This window comes from Dromaius novaehollandiae, chromosome W (genome assembly GCF_036370855.1).
Source record: "Dromaius novaehollandiae isolate bDroNov1 chromosome W, bDroNov1.hap1, whole genome shotgun sequence".
NCBI classification, from domain to species: Eukaryota; Metazoa; Chordata; class Aves; order Casuariiformes; family Dromaiidae; genus Dromaius; species Dromaius novaehollandiae.
The window spans coordinates 68264612-68287806 of record NC_088130.1 but is presented as its reverse complement, the minus strand read 5'-3'; the positions used below and the strand labels follow the sequence as shown (position 1 = coordinate 68287806).

The 23195-nt window shown below is 46.9% G+C and overlaps 1 protein-coding gene across 2 annotated transcripts in view; it reads left to right on the top strand.

Annotated features, from left to right (window-relative positions):
* Positions 1-18698, top strand: part of LOC112994467 (dymeclin) — a 218362-nt gene extending 199664 nt beyond the window's left edge. For both annotated transcript variants that reach the window (XM_026118835.2, XM_064500291.1), the window contains exon 17: positions 16086-18698. In XM_026118835.2, coding sequence (XP_025974620.2) covers positions 16086-16235 — 150 coding nt within the window. In that variant the 3' untranslated portion in view covers positions 16236-18698. The remainder of the gene's footprint in view (positions 1-16085) is intronic.
* Positions 18699-23195: the final 4497 nt, after the last annotated feature.

Below are 23195 nucleotides of genomic sequence, written 5' to 3'. Positions count from 1 at the left end.
CGCTGCTGATGGTCAGGGCCCAAGAGGTGCCACCCATAGGCACCTGCATTCAAATTCAAACTTGCTTTACACGTGGAAAAAACGGTGAGCCTGTCATGGTCCCCAAAAGACCGTTGCTACCATGAGGAGAAGCTCCGTACGATTTCACCCTGTTTCTCCCTTCAGGCCTTGCACAACATCTTCAGTTTCCTTAATGCTCGCAAGATAAATGACTGGCTGATGATGGACTAATTCGGGGGAACATCTGATAATAATTTAAGTGTATAACTGTGAATACAGTGTATGCAAGCCTTACATGTAGGGTTTTCGGAAGCACTGGTAAGACTTCAGCGTTATGCTGGTGGGTTTTTTTTTGAAAATCCAAAGTTTTATATATTTTGACTGCCTCCTTTACATCCTACTAGTAATTCGATCCGAGTTCTCTAGGGAATCTGCTTCCAGGGAATATGCTCGCTGCTCGTACGTAGGCCTGTGCACATCTTTCTGGAATCTGGAGAAGCGGCTTCCATCCAGCGATGAAGGAATGGAACAGGACGGGGTGTTGCACAACCGGCCGAGGCTGCTCGGGAGGGCTGCGCGGCGGGTGAGTGACTTCAGTAACAGTGATCCTGCAGCTCAGGAATGAGCTGCATTGGCCAAGAGGAAGACGAAGGGTGGGCTAGCACAGGACACTCCTATTCCCAAGCTGCCGTTCGACGTGGAGACTAATATTTACGTGGAGGCTTAATGTGTCTCCCCCCACCACCCCTCGAAAGTCTTCCAGTTCCCTTCTGGAGGCTGCGTTCTGGGTCCAGTCACTTCATTCCAGAGTAATTGCCTTCTCCACCAAACAGAGTAATTACACTGGCATGAAATCACCTTCTCCTGCAGTTATGGGAGTTACTTCAGCAGAGATAGTCAATAACGTAGCTACGCAGGTCAGCTTTCCACAGAAGTCTGCGGTGTTTTGGTTTTCCAAAACCAGTTTTGAGAAAAAAAACTAAGAAGTTTAGATGACAAAGTGTGCTCTACTCAGCCAGGAGAAATGCATGTTCGTAGGGTAATTCTTCAAAGCAAGAGAAACGTAAAAAGCAAAATAAACCACTCTAGGAGGAATGAAATGAGCAGTGCAAGAGCTTTTTCTGCCATGTGCAGCTCTTCCCCTCTGTGTTTCTGCTGGGATGGTCTCAGCTCTGCAGTTACCTGGTTTTAGTCCGTTGACTGCAATGCAGAACTGTAACTCCAGCTACAGCCCTGGAACCAGCCGGGCTGATTAATGCTTCAGCCTTGCCTGTGGCAGCTTGTGGATTATAATTAACTGCTTCCCATTAAGGCAACAGATGAGAATTCATGCAGTTACATGCAGAGGCTTTAGAAGGTGGAATAGTGTCCTATAACAACAGTTATTAAAGGTTTTTTTCTTTCTGACCCAGGATTAGACCATCAGGAAACTATGGATGTTGTAAACTTAAGAATTCCTTTGAACCTGAACAGGAGCAGAGCTGGGCTCTGAGCGAAACAGGGAGAAGGTGGAGGGTCAGTTATGGGGTTTTGCGAATGTATCAGTTGACCAGGCAGTAAGAAAGTTGTTTGAGTTTGTGATTAAAATTCATAATTATGTAAAAATTGGGTGAAAGAGCTGTTCAACAAGTAGCCTAGGAAAGAGAAGCACTGATGGGAACGTAGGATTTTCTGTTCAGCATGTGCTGATGGTACAGTTAGCATCTTTTGTCAACCAGTGATAAAAACTAGGAAGAGTTTAACAGACTATAACAAAAACACAGAACCAACCAGAATGAGCAAGCAGCAGTGGTAGTCTCATGGTGGCTGGTTGCCTCTTAACTCGTAGTTAACATTTGGCTTTTCTCCTGAAAAAGAACAGCCAACATGCAAAATACAAAATTGGTGTTGTGCGGAAATAGCCAGATACCAAAATGTGGGTTTTAAAAAATTAAATATGCAATTCTTTGTGTATCCTGTAGGGAGCAGAAAAATATTTCTGTATCCTGACATACGGGAAGTCTGCTGTAAGGGTTTCCTCCGTCGTTGAATCAGAAGTGTGGTTGTGCTGTACCAGTAGCACTGTCAGCACGAGAGGGACTGTGCAGTGTCTGACATGTCAGGTCCCGGGCAGGCTGTCGAAGATGCCCCAAGCAGTCCTGATCCAGGAGGCCGTTCTGCAGCAGTGACGAGCAGCAATTGGCAATAGTTGCAATTGCAAACAAGAGCAAAGAGTTAGCAACGTGGTTTGCGGGGAGGAAAAGAGGCAAGTGGTGGCATTTTCCTGATGTCCCCCAGGATGAGGGACGTTTTCCTTGCTGCTCCTCCCCGGGTGCCAGAGGGTCCTTGCCAAAGCCAAGGCTGGGCCTACAGTGAGAAATGCAGGGCCTGGTGTTCTGCAAACGTCATGGAGGGGAGGGCTGGGAGACGACATACAGACTCCAGTCACTGACTGCAGCATAAACTACCAAAAGAGAAGAATGAACTATTTCTTCATGCTTAGACTGAAGTCTGGTCTCGGCCTTTCATTGCGCTGTGAAATATCCAACAAAGTTGGAAATGAATATAGCAACTGAATCTGATTCTTCATGCAAGTTCTTGAGATGCTGCATACCATGCAAGGGCTCCTACTTTACCTGGCATTGATTTGGCTGTGGAATTTAAAAATATATACCTTATTCCTTAAATATATATACCATATATATATATACACACACCATATTCCTTGTGATCCGGGGTTTTTTTTCGGAAGAGAGCGTAGAGGAGCTTCTCTCCCCAGACCTGCAGTGCTCTGCTGGCTTCACAGCAGCTTGGCCGGAGCCCAGAGCTCTGGCTGAGCAGCCCCGTAACTCCCCATGGGGGACATGTACATGGGGGCTCGGAGCCAGAGCCCGGCCGGTGTTAACTTCGGAGCTCCTCATTTGTTCAAGCAAAGTAACATTTCCCCAGTTGCCCTCCTCCTCCTCCTCCATCCCGTAGAAAGCCACCCTGCGTACTCTGTACTTTTATGACATTTTTCACTGCGACTAAATCTGCTTTGCATGTGCTGTGCAGCCTTCTTTACTTAGCTGCATATGTTGTGAGTATAATGAAAAGGCCGGTGCCAAATGCGCTGCATGTGCATGACGTGTTGTTTCCAAATACCTTGCGACTTTGGTCAAAGCAAAGTAAAATTACGCTGAGATGCTCTGACGTTTTTTTCTCCTCAGTTGAGAGCTGTTTCCAACCCATGTGTTCGTTTGCTACTGCAAACCTTCAGAACAGGCAAGGTGACTGGAAAGGGAAAAAAGTTCCATTTAAAATGGATTTTTTAGTTTTGCTAATGCTCTTTTTAATACCAATTGTTCCTCATTCCTTTTTTTTTTTCCCCTCCAATGTAAGATAATGTGGCTGAGGTCAAATTCTAAAATTTAATCCCAGAAGCTGCAAGATTTGGAGAGTTGTGAGCAATTGGAAACAAGGCAAGGAGAGAAAACATGGTGCAGCCAAGTTGCAATTACGCTGGTCCTTTTGCTCTTCCACTTTTAAGGTTTAGGTGTCTTTTCTGAATTAGTCATTTAAATTAAGCTTCCATGACATATGGTAGATTGAGAAAAATATTCCCCAGAACGTTTCTGCCCTGGTTGACAGATGAACTAGGTAATGGAATATAATCTTTCCCACTTTTGTGATTTGACACGTTTTCACTTCTATGTTTATGCTTAAATCAAGGAATCAAAATAAATTCGAGTACAGCATATAAATCCTAGACACAATTACAGCTTTCATTGCAGTGTTGGGTTAAATGTAAACAGCATGAATGTTATAGATATCTTTTAATTAAATGCATAAATTAGAGATATGTCTGAGATGTTTACAGTAACGACACCACGAAGTGAGAGTGAGGAGGAAGCGTGCTTTGTCAGCTGATGGTTGTCTCAACTGCGTTCCCATACGGAGAATAATATTGTCACAACCTTTGGTGCAAGCTGCAGTGCTTTTATCCAGTCGATTTACTGAATTGTTGTGCCTGCTCTGAGTGATTGTTGCTGTAGGTGGCTGTCAGCTTTTCTCATAGCGCTTCCTGACCGGAGCAGCACTCCGGGCAGGTGCTAGGTGTTTCCAGCCACCGTAGGCTCCTACAGTCTGGGAGACAGGGAAGAACAGGACATGCATTGCATTTACTCCTTGCATGCCAGCTAGGTAATTTATTCCAGTTCCTTCATCACAAAAGATGTTTGAACTGCAGCGAGAGCAATGAGCCTGCGGCTCTGAAGCCAGTATAGCAGTAGGGATGTGCTGTGCAGGCGTGGATAGGTAGTCTAAGCTCCCGTCGTTGGAGAAAGAAGGAACGCGTACTTAAGTGACAATTTCCCAGCAAAAGAAGAGTATACCCTGGGTGGGCTTCAGCTTGGTAATGCTGCGACCGCATCCAGCAGCTTCAGGAGGAGCATTTCCCTTCCTTTGCTGCAGCGTTCAAGCAGCAGCTCTAGCTCTGAGCATAGATCAGGCAGCAAAACTGTGTTTGAATTCCTCTGGCTTATCTTTCCCACCAGGTTTGGCCAAGCTCGGTTCTTCTGTGCTGAGACCAGCAAAGACTGAGTGTTGTCACCGGGGTGAACACCCTGGACCCGAACACGCAGAGAGAAAGGAGGCAGAGATGTTGAATACCGGAGGGACATGACAGTAGTTACAGATAAATGACTTTTAAAATTCCCCAGCCTGAGGGGGGCAGTTCTCCAGAACTGTTTTCTTCATGTTTTAAAGACCATCTTTAACAGAGCAGGAGGTCTTACTATGGTAAGTTCACTGAAGACAAGCAGCTGTGGAGATGCTCCATCTAAAGCATGGTAAAGCAGAAAACCCACGAGGTTTTCATGTGTTATTGCAAGAAGGAAAGAGCAGTTCACTTGAGGCCCTTTTTCAGCTTGGAGCAATTGTTTGCCTTAAGGAGAACAGTTTCACTGTCGGGAAACGCTGCCTTTTTAAACCGTGGCTGCTGGAGGAGACCAAGCGTATGAATTGCTTCTGGGAGCCAGTCGGCTCCTCGCTCCCCCTTCCTTAGCCGGTCCAGGGAGATGCAGTTGTCCAGCCACACCATGAGCAGAAGTGTCCTCCAGCCTGTTGCTAATCCTTGCTCTTGCTCATTAGTTATCTTTCCCTTCTCCCTCGCACGTACTGCTGGCCTCTATTGCTGATAAAGGTTTTGTTCCCAGGAGCTAATTTGAACGTGCCATCTTGACCTAAAAATCCGGTGAGGAGAAGGCATCCTGGAGATACGATGAGGTCAACGCCCCGATGAGGGTCTGTCTTTGTAGGGCTGCCGGAGTTAGGGTCAATCGAACCAAGTTCGATGTCAATGTGCACAGAGAGAGCGTTGAGGCACCGCGCTTGGCGCTGATGCCTCCGCACAGCGCGGAGCGACAAGTCTCAGGGCGCAGCTGCCGGCTTGCCGAGGCTCAAAATGCTTGAGAAGGGAGTATGTGTCTGTCGGGGGGGGCATTTCCCACTTCCCGGCGATTTCGGAGCCAAAGGTCTGCAGGCTCCGCGGGGGTGTTAGCCAGCACGTCCTGAGCCTGAAGGCAGATAAGGGCCCGCTTCCTCGGCTGCCCCCACCACGACGTCAAGGGCTGGTGACAGCGAGTCTGTCCCGGCGCTGAAGTCACCGCTGCCGGTCTGTAACGCTTGCAGGTCTGGTGCTCGCAGATTAAAACATCGGAAACAAGAGGGCCATCTTCCTGCAGCGCTGCCTGCCCGGCCGCCCGCCTCGCCGCGAGCGGATGCTCGGGCTCGGCGCGGGGCCACATCCTCGGGGGAGGGACCGGAGGACGCCGCCGGCTCCGGCTTCGTCTTTGTGGCCGCTGTTATGTAAAAGCACGACTTTGCGAAACGAGCTGCAGGGAGCCCGTTGCATGAGCAAATCTTACCGAAAAGGTCAGCAGCAGCGAGAGAAATGAAAGTGGTGTGTTAAACTGAGCTGGCGAAGGGGAGATGGGGTTGTATTTCCGTGCTTGGTTTCAAATCCCAGGCTTGTGTGCTGTTTTGGACCCCTCTGCAGTGACAGCAGAGAGGAACTTGGTCCCAGTTGTCCCAAGAAATGTTCTTTCTGGCTTGGCGGGATGTTTGGGATGATGCCGCAGCATCGCGCCGGTTTCCAGCGTAAGCGTGTCCAGGACCTCATCACTGGGCAAATTTGCAAGCTGAATCGCTGTGCTCGTCTCCTGCCGCCTTTGGTGTTGGGGGAGGACGGTCTGGGCAGCTAAACAAGCAAGTGCACACGTACAATACTGTACTAACTCTGACTTTGGGTCAGAGTTTCCGAAAGGAATATCCTTTAGCTGTGAAATGAGAGTGGTTTGTGCTGTCAGCATGCTTCAGCCCCTGCTGTCCTGTCTTGGAGGCTGAACAGCAGCGAGAGGGAAGGCAGTGCTAGAGGCCTCGCAGGTGGGCAGGGACCCTTTGCAAGCGAGGGAAGGACCAAACTGCCTCTAAACAGGAGGTCAACGAAATTTCCTTCTCCCTCACCCCTTTCCCGGGCAGGGGGAGAAAAACCCCTCCCCCTGAGCATGACAACTGCTATGAAAAAGTAACTTCAGAAAACTGTCCCAAATGGTGACGCACAGATAAATATCGTTGTAGAAAGCTGGGTCAGAATTTGTGCATCATCCAGACGGGACACCCAGGACAAGTGGTGCCTCTTGCAGCAAAGCCGAGTGCTTGTTTGGGTGTATTGCTGAAACACGAAAGCGTGGGTCATGTTCCCGAAGCTTAATTTTTCACTTGATAGCTACAACTGTCACAAGCACACCATGCTTATTTTGCATTGCTGGTTGCCCGTCGCTGGTGCAGGGCAAGGCAGAACGTTGGCTGGAGGTTGGCGCTTGGACTCTCGTGCAGCTGGACTTTTTTCTCCGCACCTTTCCTTGTTCATATCATAGGCCCTTTTAAAACTTCGTTCCAGTGAGTTTTTCTTCATTGTGAAAGTTCTGTAAATTATATCAGCTAGACTAAAAGCGTGCAATTCCCTTTTCTGAAAATAATTAGCATATAATCATCTCTGACGTTGACAGCTGGAATATTGGTTGACGTTTATAGTGTTGTTTTTCCTTTAGGAAAAGGCTGATAAAGGGAGCACGGATCTGTAATTTTATCCTGAACAGACTTGGTAACCTGGATACGTGAGTTAATTCTTTGCTGCCGCATCTTCACCTAGCAGGCGTCTCTTGTCAGCTGCGCTGTCTTCAGCAGGTCTTCGGCAAGGCCTGAGCCATAAAAGGCCCTTTTTTGCTTTATATAAGCCCATTACCTACCCATTAGGATTTCCTATCGCCCAGGCGAAGCTGGGACCCCAGGGGCACATGGGCTTTTCCCGTGGAGCCGAACATCTCGGCTCCTCTTGCTTCTCTTGGCTGCGCACAGTCGCTCTCCCTCTGCCTTGCGCTTGCTTGACAAACTTCATATTTTCTGCTTTTGGCAGAGGGATCTAAACACTGGACATACAGATTTAGGACAACCTAAGTTTTTGCCCAATTCAAGGCCTTCAAAGAGTTGATTTTTTTTTTTCCTCCTCCTTTACACAACTGCAGAAGTGCGAAATTCCCAACTGCGTTATTGAAGTGCAGTAGGTTGGTTAAAGTTTACATGGGTAGCGTACTTGGAGGTGGCACATTTTCAACTGTCTCATTCATAAAACTCTGCAAAGAAGTAATTCAGCCGTGGATCTGTTTTGTTTGAGGCTGGGTTTTTGTTTATTTTAGGAGTTTGTTTATTCTGGGGTCTTTTTAAGCTTGCAAGCTGTGGTTTTGAGGCTTATGGAATCAGCAGGTATCCGAGCCCTTCTTTGAGTGAGCTGATCAGGCGTTTTTCACTTAATTTTCAGGTGCATCTGAATAAACTGTCCCAAATCTACTGTGATTTTATAACCTAGAAGCAGTCTTTGCTTAGCAACTATTCAAGTCTATATGCAGTTGGCAGCAAATGTGTGATTTCAGAATGAATTCAGGCTTTAATGAGGATATTTGCTGCAGGCACGCTGGTTTGCACTGCCGCGGAAAGCTTTGCGCAGTGCTTTAGAGCAGGCGGGGCTGTGGGCGAAAAGCAGGAGGTTTGGCCTCATGCTCATCTGCATCTTCCCTTAGCCCTGGCAGAAGGAGTATCCGCTGCTATGAAACGTGCACGCTCTGGAAATGCCTCGCTAGGAAGCCGCGCGCATCCATCCCGTATCGGCACGAGTCTCCCCTCGCGGCGTGGCGGGCTCCTCTCCCTCTGTGCCCGAGGAAGGCTGAGAGCTGGCAGTGGGGCCCTTGAAGGAGAGTGAGAAATCCAGGGATTGCGCTGGCTTCCAGATTTTAATTCCCTAAGTTCAAAAGCACACAGAGGGTTTTACTTATTTATCTGAGCAGTCGGTTTGTGTACGTAACGGGATCACGATGCTCCAGCAAAGTCAGGCACCAGAGCTGGTTTTTGCCAGTGGCTTTCTTCATTCCATGTGTTTAATCTTTTCTTAGGCTTTTTTTCTGATTTTGAAAAAATTCCTCATTTTTTACCTCTGATCATTTTGAGGTTATTCATTTCTTGCTTGGATACCGTGTCTGGGGTCCTTCCTCTAAAAGGCCTCTCTGTATTTCCAAGGAATCCCAGACTGGTCCTGAAGTTGCATTCCTTTTTTTCCACAGTACTTCATCTGCACATTGTGCCTTGCAACGCAAACTTAAGGTATATTGCATATATCAGTCCCTAGGCCTTTTTTTCTCACTTTGTGGCAAAGCCAACTTCTATTGTATTTTCTGCGGTGGTGCAAACAGCCGTGTAGTGTTCCCGTTGCAGTCCTTTTGAGCTGTCACCTTGGAAATGTTCTCTGGAGCTGTGTATCCAACGTAGTGTACAGCACAAGCATGCTTTGGCGAGAAAATCGTGATTATAACAACAATCCCATCAGTTCTCACAAGTATAATCCACTGATGGATTCCTTGTGCTAGATATCTTCCCGTAAGGTTGTGACTACATCCCCGCGACACATGCGGTGTTAGGCAAAGGTCAGTGATGCATCGCGTGCAATTCCTGCTCTTCTGAATCTTTTCTGCTTGTTCCAAAATTTCTCCAGGTGGGCACAACATCCCTGAAGGTGAGCAAAAAATAAAGTAGGAAAAAATAAGAAGCAAGCGTGTATTTGTGTGCATCCCTGACTCTCTGGATGGACTTTCAAGCTGTCAGCGTTTGCAAGCCTATCCTGGGAAGAAATGCAGTCTTTTTAGCAATTTGATGCTCCAGAAAGCTATGCTCTCTGGCAAGGTTGTTGCAAATATTTCACTTTTTAAAATCGTTGTGTCTTTACTAATAAGCATCTAGGCACAGCTGTTGCGTTGATTTTTCCCAAACTGACCGGGCTTCTCAGTGTCCTGTAACAAATTGCTGAACTCCCGGCAGAGGCCTGTCTGCTTCTCTGGCCTTTCAAGCCTTAGGGTGTAAATTCACTTCTCACGTCTTGTGCATTTATTTTAATGCTGCTGTGGTTGTGCAAACCTTTAGTCCTAGTGGTCTGGAAACGGAAGCAGCACATCAGCGATCCGACCTTGCTAAAACATTCGTCTCTCTGCAGACAAACTTCCCTGTTCTTCTGGACAGGGAAGGTCGTATCTCATCAGACGAGCATGGGTTATCTGTTTACTGAATTTTACTGCCTGGGGAAAACATCCCCTTCTGCTACAGCTCATGTGATTGCTTAAACTGTGCAGGACATTTAGCCTGTGCATACATTTTTTGAATGTCATTTTGCCTTCTTGAGCTTTCCATTTTTTCTGCAAATTCTCCTGACGTGCCCTGGGTCATTGCTCTCAGTCTTTACAGATTTGCACCTATTCCTTACGCAGAGCTTTGAACAAAATGTGCAGCTCTTGCTTAGTCTAGAAGATTTCCTGTTTGCTTCCTTTGTCTCCCCAGTGTAATCTTCCACCGCACTGTCTAGTCTTCAAGCCTAAAAAAGTTGCAAAGATGGTATCAGGCAGGTGTGGTGTAACCCGTAGCCGCTTCACCAAAGTCGTATCGACTCTGTCGCAAGTCCAAGACAAGTAGCATAAATGCAGAGAGAACCAGAGAAAGATGGAACGACATTATCTCCCCTGAAGAATTAAATAATTGCAAAAATTTAATCTGTCAGTATCTTGGAACAAGTAGTCACAAATGTTCTTCCAGAAATAGTGGGAAACTGGACGCTGTCAGAGCACTTAAATGCTTATATATGCTTACACACACACACACACGTATATGGACATATATATATAAATGTTTCCATATGTATGGGTGTATATCAGGAACAAGGTACAAAGTATGAGGCTGAATTGTTTTCAAGACTGGTGGCCATTAATCTGGTGCAGATTAGGATTTGGGGTGCAAGATCTGAAAGTGGCACTGTGGATTTTGCAGACAAATGTAGATGTTCATTCTCTGCCCGTCTCCTTAGGGGTTGGTATATTCAGTGTGCGGCAGGCTCCAGAGCTAAGCCTTGCTGTGCCATAATTACCAACTCTGGGATAAAAACTCATTAGGGCACCTATACCAAAGACTTGTTATTGTGCTGAATCCGAGCCCTGTTTGGGTTTTTTCTTCTTTGTGTTGATGGGGTTTTTTTGGCCAGTTTATGTGTACTCCTAATGAGGTCCAATCCTGCAGATGCTCCCTAGGCACTGCTACTATTTAGCTTTGGCTTTATGAAACGTATAATTTGCCAGCATGTCATTAGGGTACCCAAGAAGCCTTATGGTAAGATTTTCAAATGCACGCAAATCACATTTTCAGGAAGACTTTGAAGCTTCCAATTCATGGCAAGTCGATGAGAATTTGACCCTGAAATATGTAAGACTTTTGGAAGTGGTGCTTTTCTCCTCAACCATTCGTATGCTTTTGAAAATACTGCCTTACCTTGGCTTGCTTTTCAGAAACAAGAGTTTCTTACAGAGTACTTGAGGAAAAGAGGATTCTCCAGTTTTATGTTAATCCAATCCTTTGATTTCGTTCTTTTTCACAGTTGTGTTTCTTTGATTAGGCCGGCTTCCATCCAGTAAAATATCTAGATCACTGAAAAGCAAAGACATAGGTGAACTCCATGTCTCTTAAAGCAGCTCCATGTCCATTGCTTATGTGTTATCATGGACTGGAGACCTTCCACCGACAGGACATTGCAGCCTCCCGGCAGCTCCGATGTTTAATTTGTGAAGGGAAGGGGAATTTTTTTTTCAATGTATGGCCAAAGCAGTCTAGCTTCAATGCCACCGGGCTGCCTGGAGTTGTGCCAGGTGCTGCTGGCTGGTCGTGATGCTATCTTCCTAATCGTTAACTGCACAAAAAAAAGAGATGTTGTTGAACTTTTGTGGTGGCAGAGTTATTACAGTTCAGTTCTACATCTGTTCATCGGACTTCCTGCGGTTTTTCATCGAATCATATGATTGACAGCTCAGACAGTCTGCAAAGGTTTTGGTCTGTCTAGTTTTATACCCCTGTCCCAACCACTAAATCTGACTTCTGCTTTGTCTGGCGGAAGAAAACAAGATAGGTTGCTGCGGTAGGTTGATTCACCAGAGCTGATAAGTGTTGTCTATTTAAAGTGTGCCGTTCAATCCCAGTGTTACCTCGGGCTCTGAAATTTAAAGCAAACAAATGTCTCAGGTAGGTTTGCTTAAAACTAGCTGGAATTATCTCTGCTCTGGTAATGACCAAGTCGAAATGCAAATAATGGCTCCGCTGGACTCATTTATTGCTGCTTTGACTTGCAATTGTGGGAATTTTGTTAGCTGTGGTATTCAGTGAAAGAAAACTTCACCAGTGCTGTCCTCTGGATTTTCCAGGAGTGCTCTAAGAGTCCTGTGACCTGGTGGTTTCACAGCTCTGCTGAAACATTCATGTAGTGTCATCTTCTGCATGTCTGTGGCACAGGCAAAGGCTTCAGTTCATTCATTTGGAAACAGTACACGCAAAAGATAAATGGCACAGAGCTGTATTTAAACTTTCCTTGACCTGCCATCTGTCAAAAATCTTAAAGCTTTATGTCATTGATCAGTCTTTTCACATGGTGTTTAATGCTTGCTGGTCGAAAATGTTTTCAAGTCAGTCTGGTAAGTCAGAAAGATTTTGAGGTGGTTTGAATGTGATGGTTTTAATGTTAACAGGTTTTGTTTTCAATGAACAAACTAGCTGGTTTGGCATAGGCCACCACGCAGCCATGGATCATTGCAGTGACCTAACGAAGCTGGGTTTGAATTACTGACCTGCAAGTCAAAAGCTCTGTGTCTCACTAGCAACACATGGAGCTATCCTGTGTCCAGTGTCCAGGTGGACAGCAAAACACTGATCATCTCTGTCATCGTTTATCTTCTTTTTATAAAGATATGCTTGAAATTGGGTGTATGCAATGGCAATGTATATAGTCACTGACACAAAATATTCTCCCTCTCCTTAAAATCTCGTTAGCCGTATGTACGTTTCCAGCCTGCAGAACATTCAGGACATGAGTGTGACAGAGTCCAAGGTGACTGCCGTGAGTTACGGTCTTTAATCGGAAGTTGATTACTAAATTACTACAGTATGATCACAGTAGATGGCAATACCAATCAGTCTGAAGAAAGGCATAATAATACAATCAATACATGACAGTTATTGCTTGAAAATACTAAAGCTATCTAGTTTATTTTATGCAGCCCTTCTAGCAGAGAGAGGATGGCACAGTAAGAGCTGAGTGCCTCAGGTGCAGCTACTGTAATTTCTAATATAGCAGTTTTACTTACTGTTTTAAAGCTAAAGATGACATTTATTAAGCTGCATAAGAGTCCAAAATGGTCCCGGACTAGTACCGTGAGTGTTTGCAAAACCTGTAGTAATAATCTGTGGCTGTGAAGGTGAAAAAAAGTTATCTGTGTCGAATTCCTCTGAAATTAGCATCTTTAATAGCTTTTTTCCCTTCTGTCCGAGAAGGACTACTTCGTGCTGCAGTACTGGCGTGCAGCCACCTTTGGGGTGAAGAGTGACAGCTGTGTAAGGGCTTTTCTCTGCTAGGAAATGTTGCAGTGGTTTAATCATGAGGTTTAACCATTCATTCTGCTGATGCATCGCTGAGCTGAACACGTTCCTGTCTACACTGACCACAAGTCAGGAAGCATTTAGGAGGGAAGTGGGAAAGATTACATTGTTGATAAGCGAGGTAGGATATCAGTTAAAAAAAAAAATCTACAGGAGGTCTTGATTGGGGTGAGGCTGAACTTGCCAAAGGAATCCCGGTGGCCTGAGAGGAGGGCTGGGGTGGCAGGGGGCTAAGGCAGGATGGGCTTGAGGATTGGGAAGCCAAGAGGAAAAGGAACGGAGGATATTAGTAAAGAGGAGGATCTTACAAGGCTGAGAAGCCATGCCGTTCTGGGAAGAAAGATGACACTAATGGTGACACAGCACAGCAGGGTTTCTAGAGAAATGTGAGGTGCCAGTAGTCAGAAGAGTCCTAGCAGGAACCTCAAGATGAGATGATGAGGAGAGTTGAAGTAAGTGGCAAAATATCTGTAGGGATTTTCAAGGTGGTTTCCCCGGGAGGATGACGTGAGAACAAACCCAGCACGGGGCGAGCAAGGGCAAGAGGGTTGGGGACACAGTATGTAAAAGAGAGGGTGTTTAACACTGAGAAAAGAAAGGCAAAATGGGAGGGGAGGAACTGGGAAGAATTTTGCATATAGGGGATGACAAAAAGAAAATGTGGGTGAGTGTGAAATAGAAGATGTGATAAAGAGAGACCATGGAGATACAGGGATGGAGCTGGGGAAGGGGGTAGACTAGGAGATAGGAAATTAGGATTGGGGTGAGTTTGGGGTGAACTAAGCCTGAGGAAACAAAACCATGTTGAAGGTTAAATGGGATGGTCAGAACAGCCTGGGGGAGAGAGGTTATAGAGGAGAAAGGTTTGGGGACACAGAAGGGTCATGGGAGAACTTCTGTGCCACAAACTTCGTGTGACACTGAGGAAATGAAACTTGCTGATGTACCTTTGAGGTTGTGGGCTTTGAACTCAACAGGAGCTGGATGCGTAAGTGCCTTAATCATATCCTACTGCATCAGTTCCTTAACAGAGATGATAACACTGGAAATGAGACTGCCCTTCCTCCCTCCCCGAGTTGTTATAAGGATTAGCTCCCCACAGCTTCTGAAGTCAAGTGCAGTAATGGCCCAAAATGGTCCTTCCTGTGCTAGTATTGGTGTCAGACTAACTAGAGCTGGGGTGAATGGCCTGGCCCCAACATAGACCGAGCCACCAGTACTCCATGCTGTTGGTTGGAGCACTCTGTAAGGTGCCACCAGCATCCTTATGGACACAGGAGAAGGGACACTGTAAGCCAGGACTGCAGTTCCAAGTGAAGCTGAAGAAGCTGCCCACTGAGACATGTTCCTCATAAAGCGTAATGCAGGTGGAAGCTTTGTAGCTTGATGTAATTGTAGATGCTTCGTGTTTGCACCAAACTGCTCTAATAACAGCAGCAGTGTATGAGGAAAGAGTGGAATACTTTCCATGTTTTGGGACTCCCGAGAATACAAATAGACTGGGTGGGTAAAAGTTAAATGAATAACCCTGAAAGCCAAGTGGTCAAGAAATGTCCCTTCAAAGGAGAGTGCTCCAGCCAGAAGAGTCTTGACCCCCAGCGCAGGGAAACAGTACACTGAGAGCTCAGGAAAGATGATAGGGTATCCCTTCATTATTAATGGGCAAAGAGGCTTCCCAGCCATTGCCGTGCTTGTTCTGATCATGTCACACCATCAAGTTTATTCTTAGTCTTAGCCACAGCCTTATAAATAATGAAATGGGCCATGTTTTATCTTACCCCAGTGATCACTGTAATGCGGCTTTTCTCTGAGACACTGCCAAGCTCTTGACACAGGCAACATTTAGAAGCAGACAATATGATTGAACGGCACGGTATAAAAATAGGCTCAGCTCTGCCCCGAAACACATACGTGAACGCGGTGGTGGTGCAGCAAGCGGCCTTGGTGTACGCACCGCTGTGGGAGGGAAGAAAGGAGAGGTTGGAGAGTTGAGGGTGCAGCGTGCCTGTCCCGTTGGGACCGCCCGGGATGGCGCAGCTGAGGCGTGTTAATTCTGCAAGTCCGATGCTCAAAGCCGGCCCTGGAAAAAAAAACAGCGGCCTTTGTGGAAATGATATTGTCTAGCCTGTAATTTCTGGCAGGGAGAGGTATCTGTATGGATGCCAGTAAGGCCTGTGTGCAGGTATTGTGGCTACAGCTGAGAAGCTGAGGTGGAGAGGCGGCATAGATGCGTAACACAGCTCAGTTTTGGAGCTGGCACGACTTTCCACGTGGTCTAATTGCCGTAGTAGTGCCGTTAGAGTCGTTCTGCTGTCGTTCTGCTCGCTCCTCAGCAGCGGGAGAGCCCGGGCACAGCGAGTGATGACTTACCCCAGACTACGGAGGAACCTGTAAGCAAAACTGGAAATAGCATTTAGGACTCCAAGAACCCACCCACGGAGTCTAGCCACGCTTCCTTCCTCCCACGGTGCTTCCTGGGAAAAGAGCATTTCTGTCCTGGAAACTTCTATATTGAGAAAGTCTGTGAGAATTAGGAGAAGAAACTCGGTTTGACATAATGTTGTGTGTTCCTGAAAACGCATCACAAACTGCATCTGTGTTTAGGACCTTCCCGAAGGAGTCTCCTCCTGAGGAGCTCAGTACAATTAATAGCAGAATCCTTTTTAGAGAAGACTGAACTAAGCAGGTCTGTACACGCACGGGCGAGAAGACCGTTGTGGGGCTGCTGTAAATAGGTTTTCCTTAAGACCTTTGTATTATGTAAAGGATTCACAGTTTTAGTCTTTATTAATAGACAGATTGAGTACGACCCAGATGGTAAGAAGTGTGACCAGCAGCTAAAGGGCGAAATGCAATGTGCCAATGTAGCATTCAGCTCAAAGGCAGAATTATAAATAATCTCTTTATCCTTTGTGGTAAATGTTTTCCTTCAACTCTAATAGTTCAGTTCCTTTTCTTTTCTTTTTTTTTCCCCCCCTCACCAGATCTCTTTCTTCAGTGTCTGTGTGGGCTGCGTGTTTGCAAACCTTCCCTCAATGGGCTTTTGTTTCTTGTTGCAGAAATTCCCTGAGCTGAAGTTCAAGTACGTGGAGGAGGAGCAGCCGGAGGAGTTCTTCATCCCCTACGTTTGGTCCTTGGTTTACAATTCGGCGGTGGCCCTGTACTGGAACCCGCGCGACATCCAGCTCTTCACCATGGACTCGGGCTGAAGGAGCGGGTGCCGCAGCCACGCCAGCTCGACTCTGTCTTGCTACGGAAAGTCCACCTCGGCACTGCGTGTTAATACCCGGCCCCTTCCAGCGTGCCCCCTCCGACCCCACAGCTTACAGGGAGCCAAGCTCGCCCCTCGTGTACAGCCCAACCTCGGCGTCTCGGCAGCAGATCGCCGCGGACACGCTGGCCAATGCGTGCGGTGCGAGGACCTGGCGCCTTGTAGGCCACCTTGTACTTACAGTCCTGTAACCTAGCGCTTGTTTGATGAAAATGAGGCCTTACACATGGGGTGTGATGTTACTACCGACCACAAAACTGATTGTTCCTTTAACTTCACCGGGGTAAATGAGGAAGGAGACGGGGGGGCTGTGATTTGGAAGTCGCGTTTGTATTTTCCTTTGTCTAAAGCGAGGCAGCTTCTTTGGGTCAAGCTCTCTGTGGTCTGCTGGGTTCTGCGGCGGGTTGCTCCTGCCCCGGCACCGCGCTTTCCCTCACCGCCCTTTATTTTGACGGCACTGTCCCGGCTGCGGCTCTAAATTGGTGTCTCCCTTGTCAGGCAAGTGAGCTAGCAAGCAGCGTGTTAATCAAATTAGCTCTACAGACCCACTCGAAACACCCGATTTTGGTGTCACAAAGTTGGTGGGAGGGTTTTCAGTAGCAAGTCTTTTTCTGTTTGGCAAATACTCTTTAGAGAACTAGAAACGCCAGCCTGCAGAGAGACTTGCTTTGCTCTACTTCTGGAAATTGAATGTGTGAACAAATGTCCAAAGAAAATAGTTATAAGATTGTAAAATAGACCAATGTCCTGTAAAAATGTGTGTAGTGGTGGCAGTGTGTAGCGGGGATCCCCTGGTAAAATTCTGTGTTGAAAATCCCCTGTTTGCTATTGCAGGGTTTATGGCAGAAGTATAAATTTAGCTGAATGTAGAAAACTTTTTCTTGTTTTTGGAAGTGTCCTTTCCTGATATACCTGGCTTAATGCAAATAATCCAAAAACTGGCTCTGCAGTTGGAAGAACAAAAGAAACGGACTGACCTGATTTTGAAAGAACATCTCATTTTTCAAAATAGCAATTTTTTTTTGTCTCTGGGGAGGCTCCTGGCAGTGCTCGCTTGCACGTGGATGCAGACACTGTTGTAAGCCCAGTGCTGCTGTGTGGAGGACTGTCCCCAGTGCATTGCATGCCAATACATAAAGATCAGGGAGTCAGTTCCTAAATATATATGGCAAACCCCCCCTGTTCGCTGCCTGCCCCGGCACGTCCTGCTTACTGAGCTGAAGAAGAGGGTGCACTTGCTTTCAAGCCGTCCTCTGAGTGACTTTAAATAGAATTATTTGCACTCTTTTTCCCTGAAGGATATGCTAGATTTGAACTTTTATCTGCTAATTTAAAGGTGGAAGTCCATGGAAATGCTAGCTTAAAAAAAAAAAAAAAAAAGCTTCCCATATTTATTTAAATATAATTGCAAAGAGACATGTGCAGCACAGGCGCGTTTAGGACTTTAACATGGCACAAGCTTTTTAAAAGTGGCAATAGTAAGATCGGAGCTGCAGTTTTTTCTTGTAAAACACGAGAAATGATTGAACCATGCCTGAGCTGCACATATGTTTGTGCTATGTTTAGGATTTTTTTTTTTTTTGGCTCCGAGCAAACGTCAAAGGGGGAATGACTCTTCTTGGTTACTGCAGTGATTTGTAATTTTCTCTTTTAATAAAAGACTAAGAGCGTTTGTGAGTCAGCAGAGCCGCGCAGCCTTTGGAAAGGTCAGTCCGAAGATGCACTTTCGTACCGCGGAGCCCGAGGCTCCTGGGACGGCTCCGTTTTCCCTGGGCTTTGCCACCCATGGGTGCGCGAGGATGCCCCGTGACGAGCACCCTCCACCCCGCGGGCCTCAGAAGCGGAGCGCTTTGCAAAGAGGGCTCGCACGGAGCGGATGCTTAGCATCAGGGTGCCAAACTGGAGCGAACCCGACTTTCTTCGAAAGGGCTTTTTTTAAAGAAAAGGGCATGTGAAGCAGCAATCCGATAGGATAGGTCAAACCGGCGGCTGGATCAATGCAGGAGTCGCCCAGTGAATTATTTCTGGCTGTCCTCTCATTCCGATGACATTGAAGTGCAGAAGGAACAGGTTTGTTGCAATCGCATAATTTCCCTGTGCGTTTCATTAATATGCAATGCATACGGAGCCCGGCTGGTGTGGAACAGCTGGAGTCGCAAGCCAAAGTTGCAGCGGCAGAGCCAGACCAAGATTTATGCGGAAAGCCGTGCTGGTCTGATTGGCTCTTCCAGGAGTTTGAGCGTTATATAGGTCTGGCAGGGTCCTGAAGTCTGCAGTCTGGCATGTTCACAAATACTCTGTTTTCCTTCAGATCTGTAAAGTATCACCTTAGGGATCCTTTTCATTACTTTGTGTGAAAGATTTATTATGCGTAATAAAAAAAAAATTTTAAACCAGTAAATACAGTCTGTAGTAGTAGTATTTGTGTTACATAGTAGTTGCTGCGTGGTAACGTTTGGCCGGCCGGTCTCGGTGCTCGTCAGACCTAGCGTGCATGAGGCTTTATACCTTTGCAGTGATTTGCAATAAAGAGAACCCGTGTTTGATTTATTAAGTAAGCAATTGTTTAAATCCGTGTGTGGTGAAAGAAGAGATGTGTCATGCTGCAATATCGTGCTAATTCCCACCTAATGGAGGGCTCTTGCCAACTCGCTCTGCAGCTTCCACGGTTGCAATAGGTAGGTCTTAGCCTTAACATCCCCATTCTTGCTCCTAGAGCTGCAAAACCATCTGTTCAGGCTACCTGAGCCGTGTTAGAAAAGAAAATCCATTGCTCTGGGGTAGGGAGGAAAAGCCAGGTCTGCTCTGTCGTAATCCAAACGACCGTCGCTTCTGTGGGTTTGATAACGGAGAAAGGGCAGGAAACCAAACTTACAGTGTAAGTTGTTGATAAAGAGGAGACCAACTTTTGGACACGTGAAACCTTTTGGTTCCTGAGGAGAGAGGTTATCCTTGCTCCGCGAACTGAGAGAAACTCCCATCTTCCCATTAAAATGAGGCAGTTGGTTGCAAACTAGAATTTTTTTTCCCCTTGCTTTCTTGCAGATGAGTCAGGTGTCCTCAACTTGAGAAAAAGCAGTGCAAAAATCTTCCAGATTTGGGAACATGAAATAATAAGACCCTTCTAGCCTGAAACAGAAGAGCATGTTAGACAGGAACGAAACACACTGTTGTCAACATGTCTGCTAGATTGTTGATCTACAAGTTAAACAGGAAAGGAAGAAGCAAACATCCCCTCCCCTTGCCCTTCTGGAAACTCTGAAGTTCTGGGTACGAGCTCTTCTGCTGAGAAGTTGAGTTTTATTCTTTCCTGTGTGGTATGATTCAGCTATCGAAGAGGTTAGGGTTGGGTGTGCTGAAGTCTGTCTCCTGATTGATCTCCACTGGCAAAACCCCTTCCTATACGCTTGAAGACCAGGAGATTTCCACGATTTCTCTTCTGTAGTTGCCTGAAACTGTAAATCCTATCCAGTGTTCACCTGTTAGCAAGGTCCTCAGCTGCCTTAGCTAGTAGCTTTAAAAATTTGTACCACTGGTACCTGAGTATCTCAAGTGATCTTGCAAAAATGCATAATGCTGTAAATACTGGGGTCCCAGCCCGGTAATGCTTTTGTGTGTTTGATTTGTTGTTGTTTTGCTGGATGGAGTGGGGGTTGATTTTTCAATAGACTACTAACATTTCCATCTTGGTCCGTAAGGTAACAGCCCTGCAACTGATAGCTACGTGTGACTGCCTCCGTTGAATTATCAGATTTAGAGAGCGGAAGTGTTGACTCGGTACGTTCCTTTTTGCAGTTGTGGCCTCTTCCCCTCCTCCCCGAATCCAGATTAGGGTGCTAATCTTCCTAGAGCTGTTCTGTTTGGGGAGCTTTCACCAGCATTGAGGGTTGCATCAAGGCTTTTATCTTGGTTTCTCAGGCTAATGTTGCAGCAGATGCTGTATCAAGCATACCCGTGCTCTCAGTCTCCAAGAGTGCTCTTTTCCCTTTAACTACAATACAGATAATCCGTAAAATTGTCTTCAGCAGCATAATACGGAAACGATCCATTTTTAACATTTCTGGCAGTAAAATGTCATTTGTCATTGAAAGGGGAGGAATATGTTTATCTACTCCTTTTGCAAGTTGCAGTCAATTGGTTAGATAGGGGCGTATGTTCTCAGCTCTGCCAGAAATCCCTCTAGATCTGAGGATTTTGTGCTAATTCTAGCCATGCTTTGTGTGAGCTGGGGAGGAGGTAGGTTGATGGACAGTCTGCAGACTGTTCAGTCTTGACTACGAAGAGTTGACTGAAGGGCAGCTGGTTGAGCTTATTGTCAAAGAGCTCTTAACAGTTTGTTCAGGCTGTGGCTCCTACCAGGTGTCCTGGACATCTAGCAGCACCCGTGGTGGCCTTGGGCTCTCAGCACATTGCTGACATCCCTTGAGACTAAATTCTGTGGGCAAGAGCATCCCAGATTTCACAAGGTTGGTTGACTGGGTTATTTCGGATGAGGCTGGCAATTAGTTTGGGCTTAGCTGTAAGGCCGACTCCGAGAAGCTTTGCAATCTCCCTTTGACTGCGGGCATGGACCTGCAGAGCTGCACTTCCATCTCTGCCTTCAGGTGCAATGGTCCTCCAGGAGCGTGCAGCAGCAGACCAGGGTGGTGCTACGGGATGCGAAGGCCGTGCTGCAATAACCCTCTGCTGACCCACTCCTGAATGGTGATAACATGAACTGGGGCATCAAAAGCAGCTACATCCCTCCTTCGTGTGTTGCTGTCTACAGGACTTGGCATCCCTTCGCTGTGCTCCCTTGGTGAGCTCCTACGGCTGGGAAGACTTGCGACCGCTCCGGAGCGACACTGTTACAAATACTTTGCTCTTTGAGAGTAGTTACCCTGAATTGCAAGGCTCCAGCTGGGATTACAGCATGAAAAGCCTGTAAGCATTTAATCATAGATGCGATGTTTTTGCTGGATGGATGCTTTTCATATGTTAGGTCTATATAGCCTTACTGCAAATGAATTATTCCAAGTAGCCATGTTTTAACATTGCAGGCTCTGCTACCACCCACGGATTGTGCCAGCACTTCCATGTACTTAGATAAATGCAAATGTCACTATCAGTGAATCCCTCCAAATCACAAATCAACTACACCACTGAGCTGCCAAACTGGGACAATCTGAATGAGAGATTTAAAAAATAGAGCGATTTTTTTAATGCCGCTGAAGCACACTGCATAATCCTTCATCATCACTTTAAAAACTGTCTTAAAATTAATCCAAAATGAATATGTCTTGGCAGACCTGATGAAATGTTCAGCTGTACGTAGTTTTTGCCAGCTGTCTTGGCAAACTACATGGCAGACTTCAGTCTTCCTTGTATTCATTCTGTGCTGCTGCATATGCTAAATCTGACGGTGCTGGAGGAAAACCGGAGTTGTCAAGTATCCTGAGAGCAGCTAGGGTGGGAAAGGAGATTCCCCATGGCTGGTTACAAACTTGGGGTGTCCCAATGCGATCAGTCCAGCCCTGGAAAAATCACCGCTAGCTGCAAGTGGTGGTGCCGTGTCCAGCGCCAGCTCAGGAGCTTCTCAACTTCTGTGATGATCCTGCAACGATGACTGTGGTGCAGGCTGGTTTGGGAAAGACTCTGGTCATTTATGCTACGCCAGCCGTCAGCAGGTAGTCAAAAGGTAAGAAGGACACGGAGCGATGGTGCATTTCTGGCTTTCAAGCGCAGGGTTTTCCCAAGGGATGAGCATGCCGCTCCGGTGCGGTGGGGAGCACGGTCTGGAGCACGAGGTCCCTGCTCCCACCGATGCCCCGGTCCAGGTTGGGAAGGGGTGCCCAGGCATGCAGCTAGTCGCTGTGTTAATTGGTGCTAAAACGCTGCTTTACCTGCCGCAAAGGCTCAAAAAAACCCAATCCCCCCCTGAAAAAAGCATCTTTGGCGTCCGTAATCTTGCAGGTTTCTCCCAGCCGAAATAGGAAGTGAAAATTAAATTGAAATCCTTCCCTTTCTCCTAAATCAAATCTCGCAGGCGCCAATTGCCCTTTGAAAGGTCGACCTTTTAGCCCGCAAAATATGGAATCGATACGTTATTGACCTAAACGACAGCCATTAACTTGGCCCTGCCTTCGCCTCCTGCCATCGTTTCGTCTCCCGAAAGCCGCCCGGCTTTCCCGCGGGCGCGCGCTGGCAAGGGGAAACCTCCCGCGGAAAAACCCCATGCGCGATTCTCCCTCTCCCGAGAGCTGTCTTCGTTCCCGGCCTCCCGGCGCGGTGCCCAGTTCGGGCCTAAAACCCTTTCGCGGGGCGGTGGCCGGTCTCGTGGGGGGGTGGCTTTGCAGCATTTCGGTGCTAATAATACCCCGAATGCGAATCCAGCCGAATTTTGCCAGACACATGTCACTCATCACCCTGGTGCAGGCGGTTTTCTGCTCAGTTAGGTGTGCTCTCTATATATATACACTTTATACACATATATACATATATATATATGTACGTATATATGTATTATTTGGTGCCCAGGGCACTGTGGCCACGAAAGGCCCAGAGTGGCCTGGATGGGGCCAAGGTGGCAGCGGGACATGGCGCCGTATCTGTGGGATTAACCGTGTTTTCTTCTCCAGGCTTCCCACGTGCTGATGTTCTCCAACCAGCTCTGTAGTCCTTCTGGAAAAACCACGAAGGTGATGGCAACAGAAGATGCTCCGAATTCTGATTTTTTAGAAAAGAACGGCTCTCAAGGCCACCTTAAGTCTCGTGAAAACACAGCTACACAAGGATAGCGGGAACAGATTCCCAGTTTTTCTCCCACTGCCTTCACACGCGTTGGGCGTGCAACTTCCCGACCACCACAGCCAACCCCATCTCAGCACCTCCCGAATGGCACCAGCCCCCAAGGAGGCCC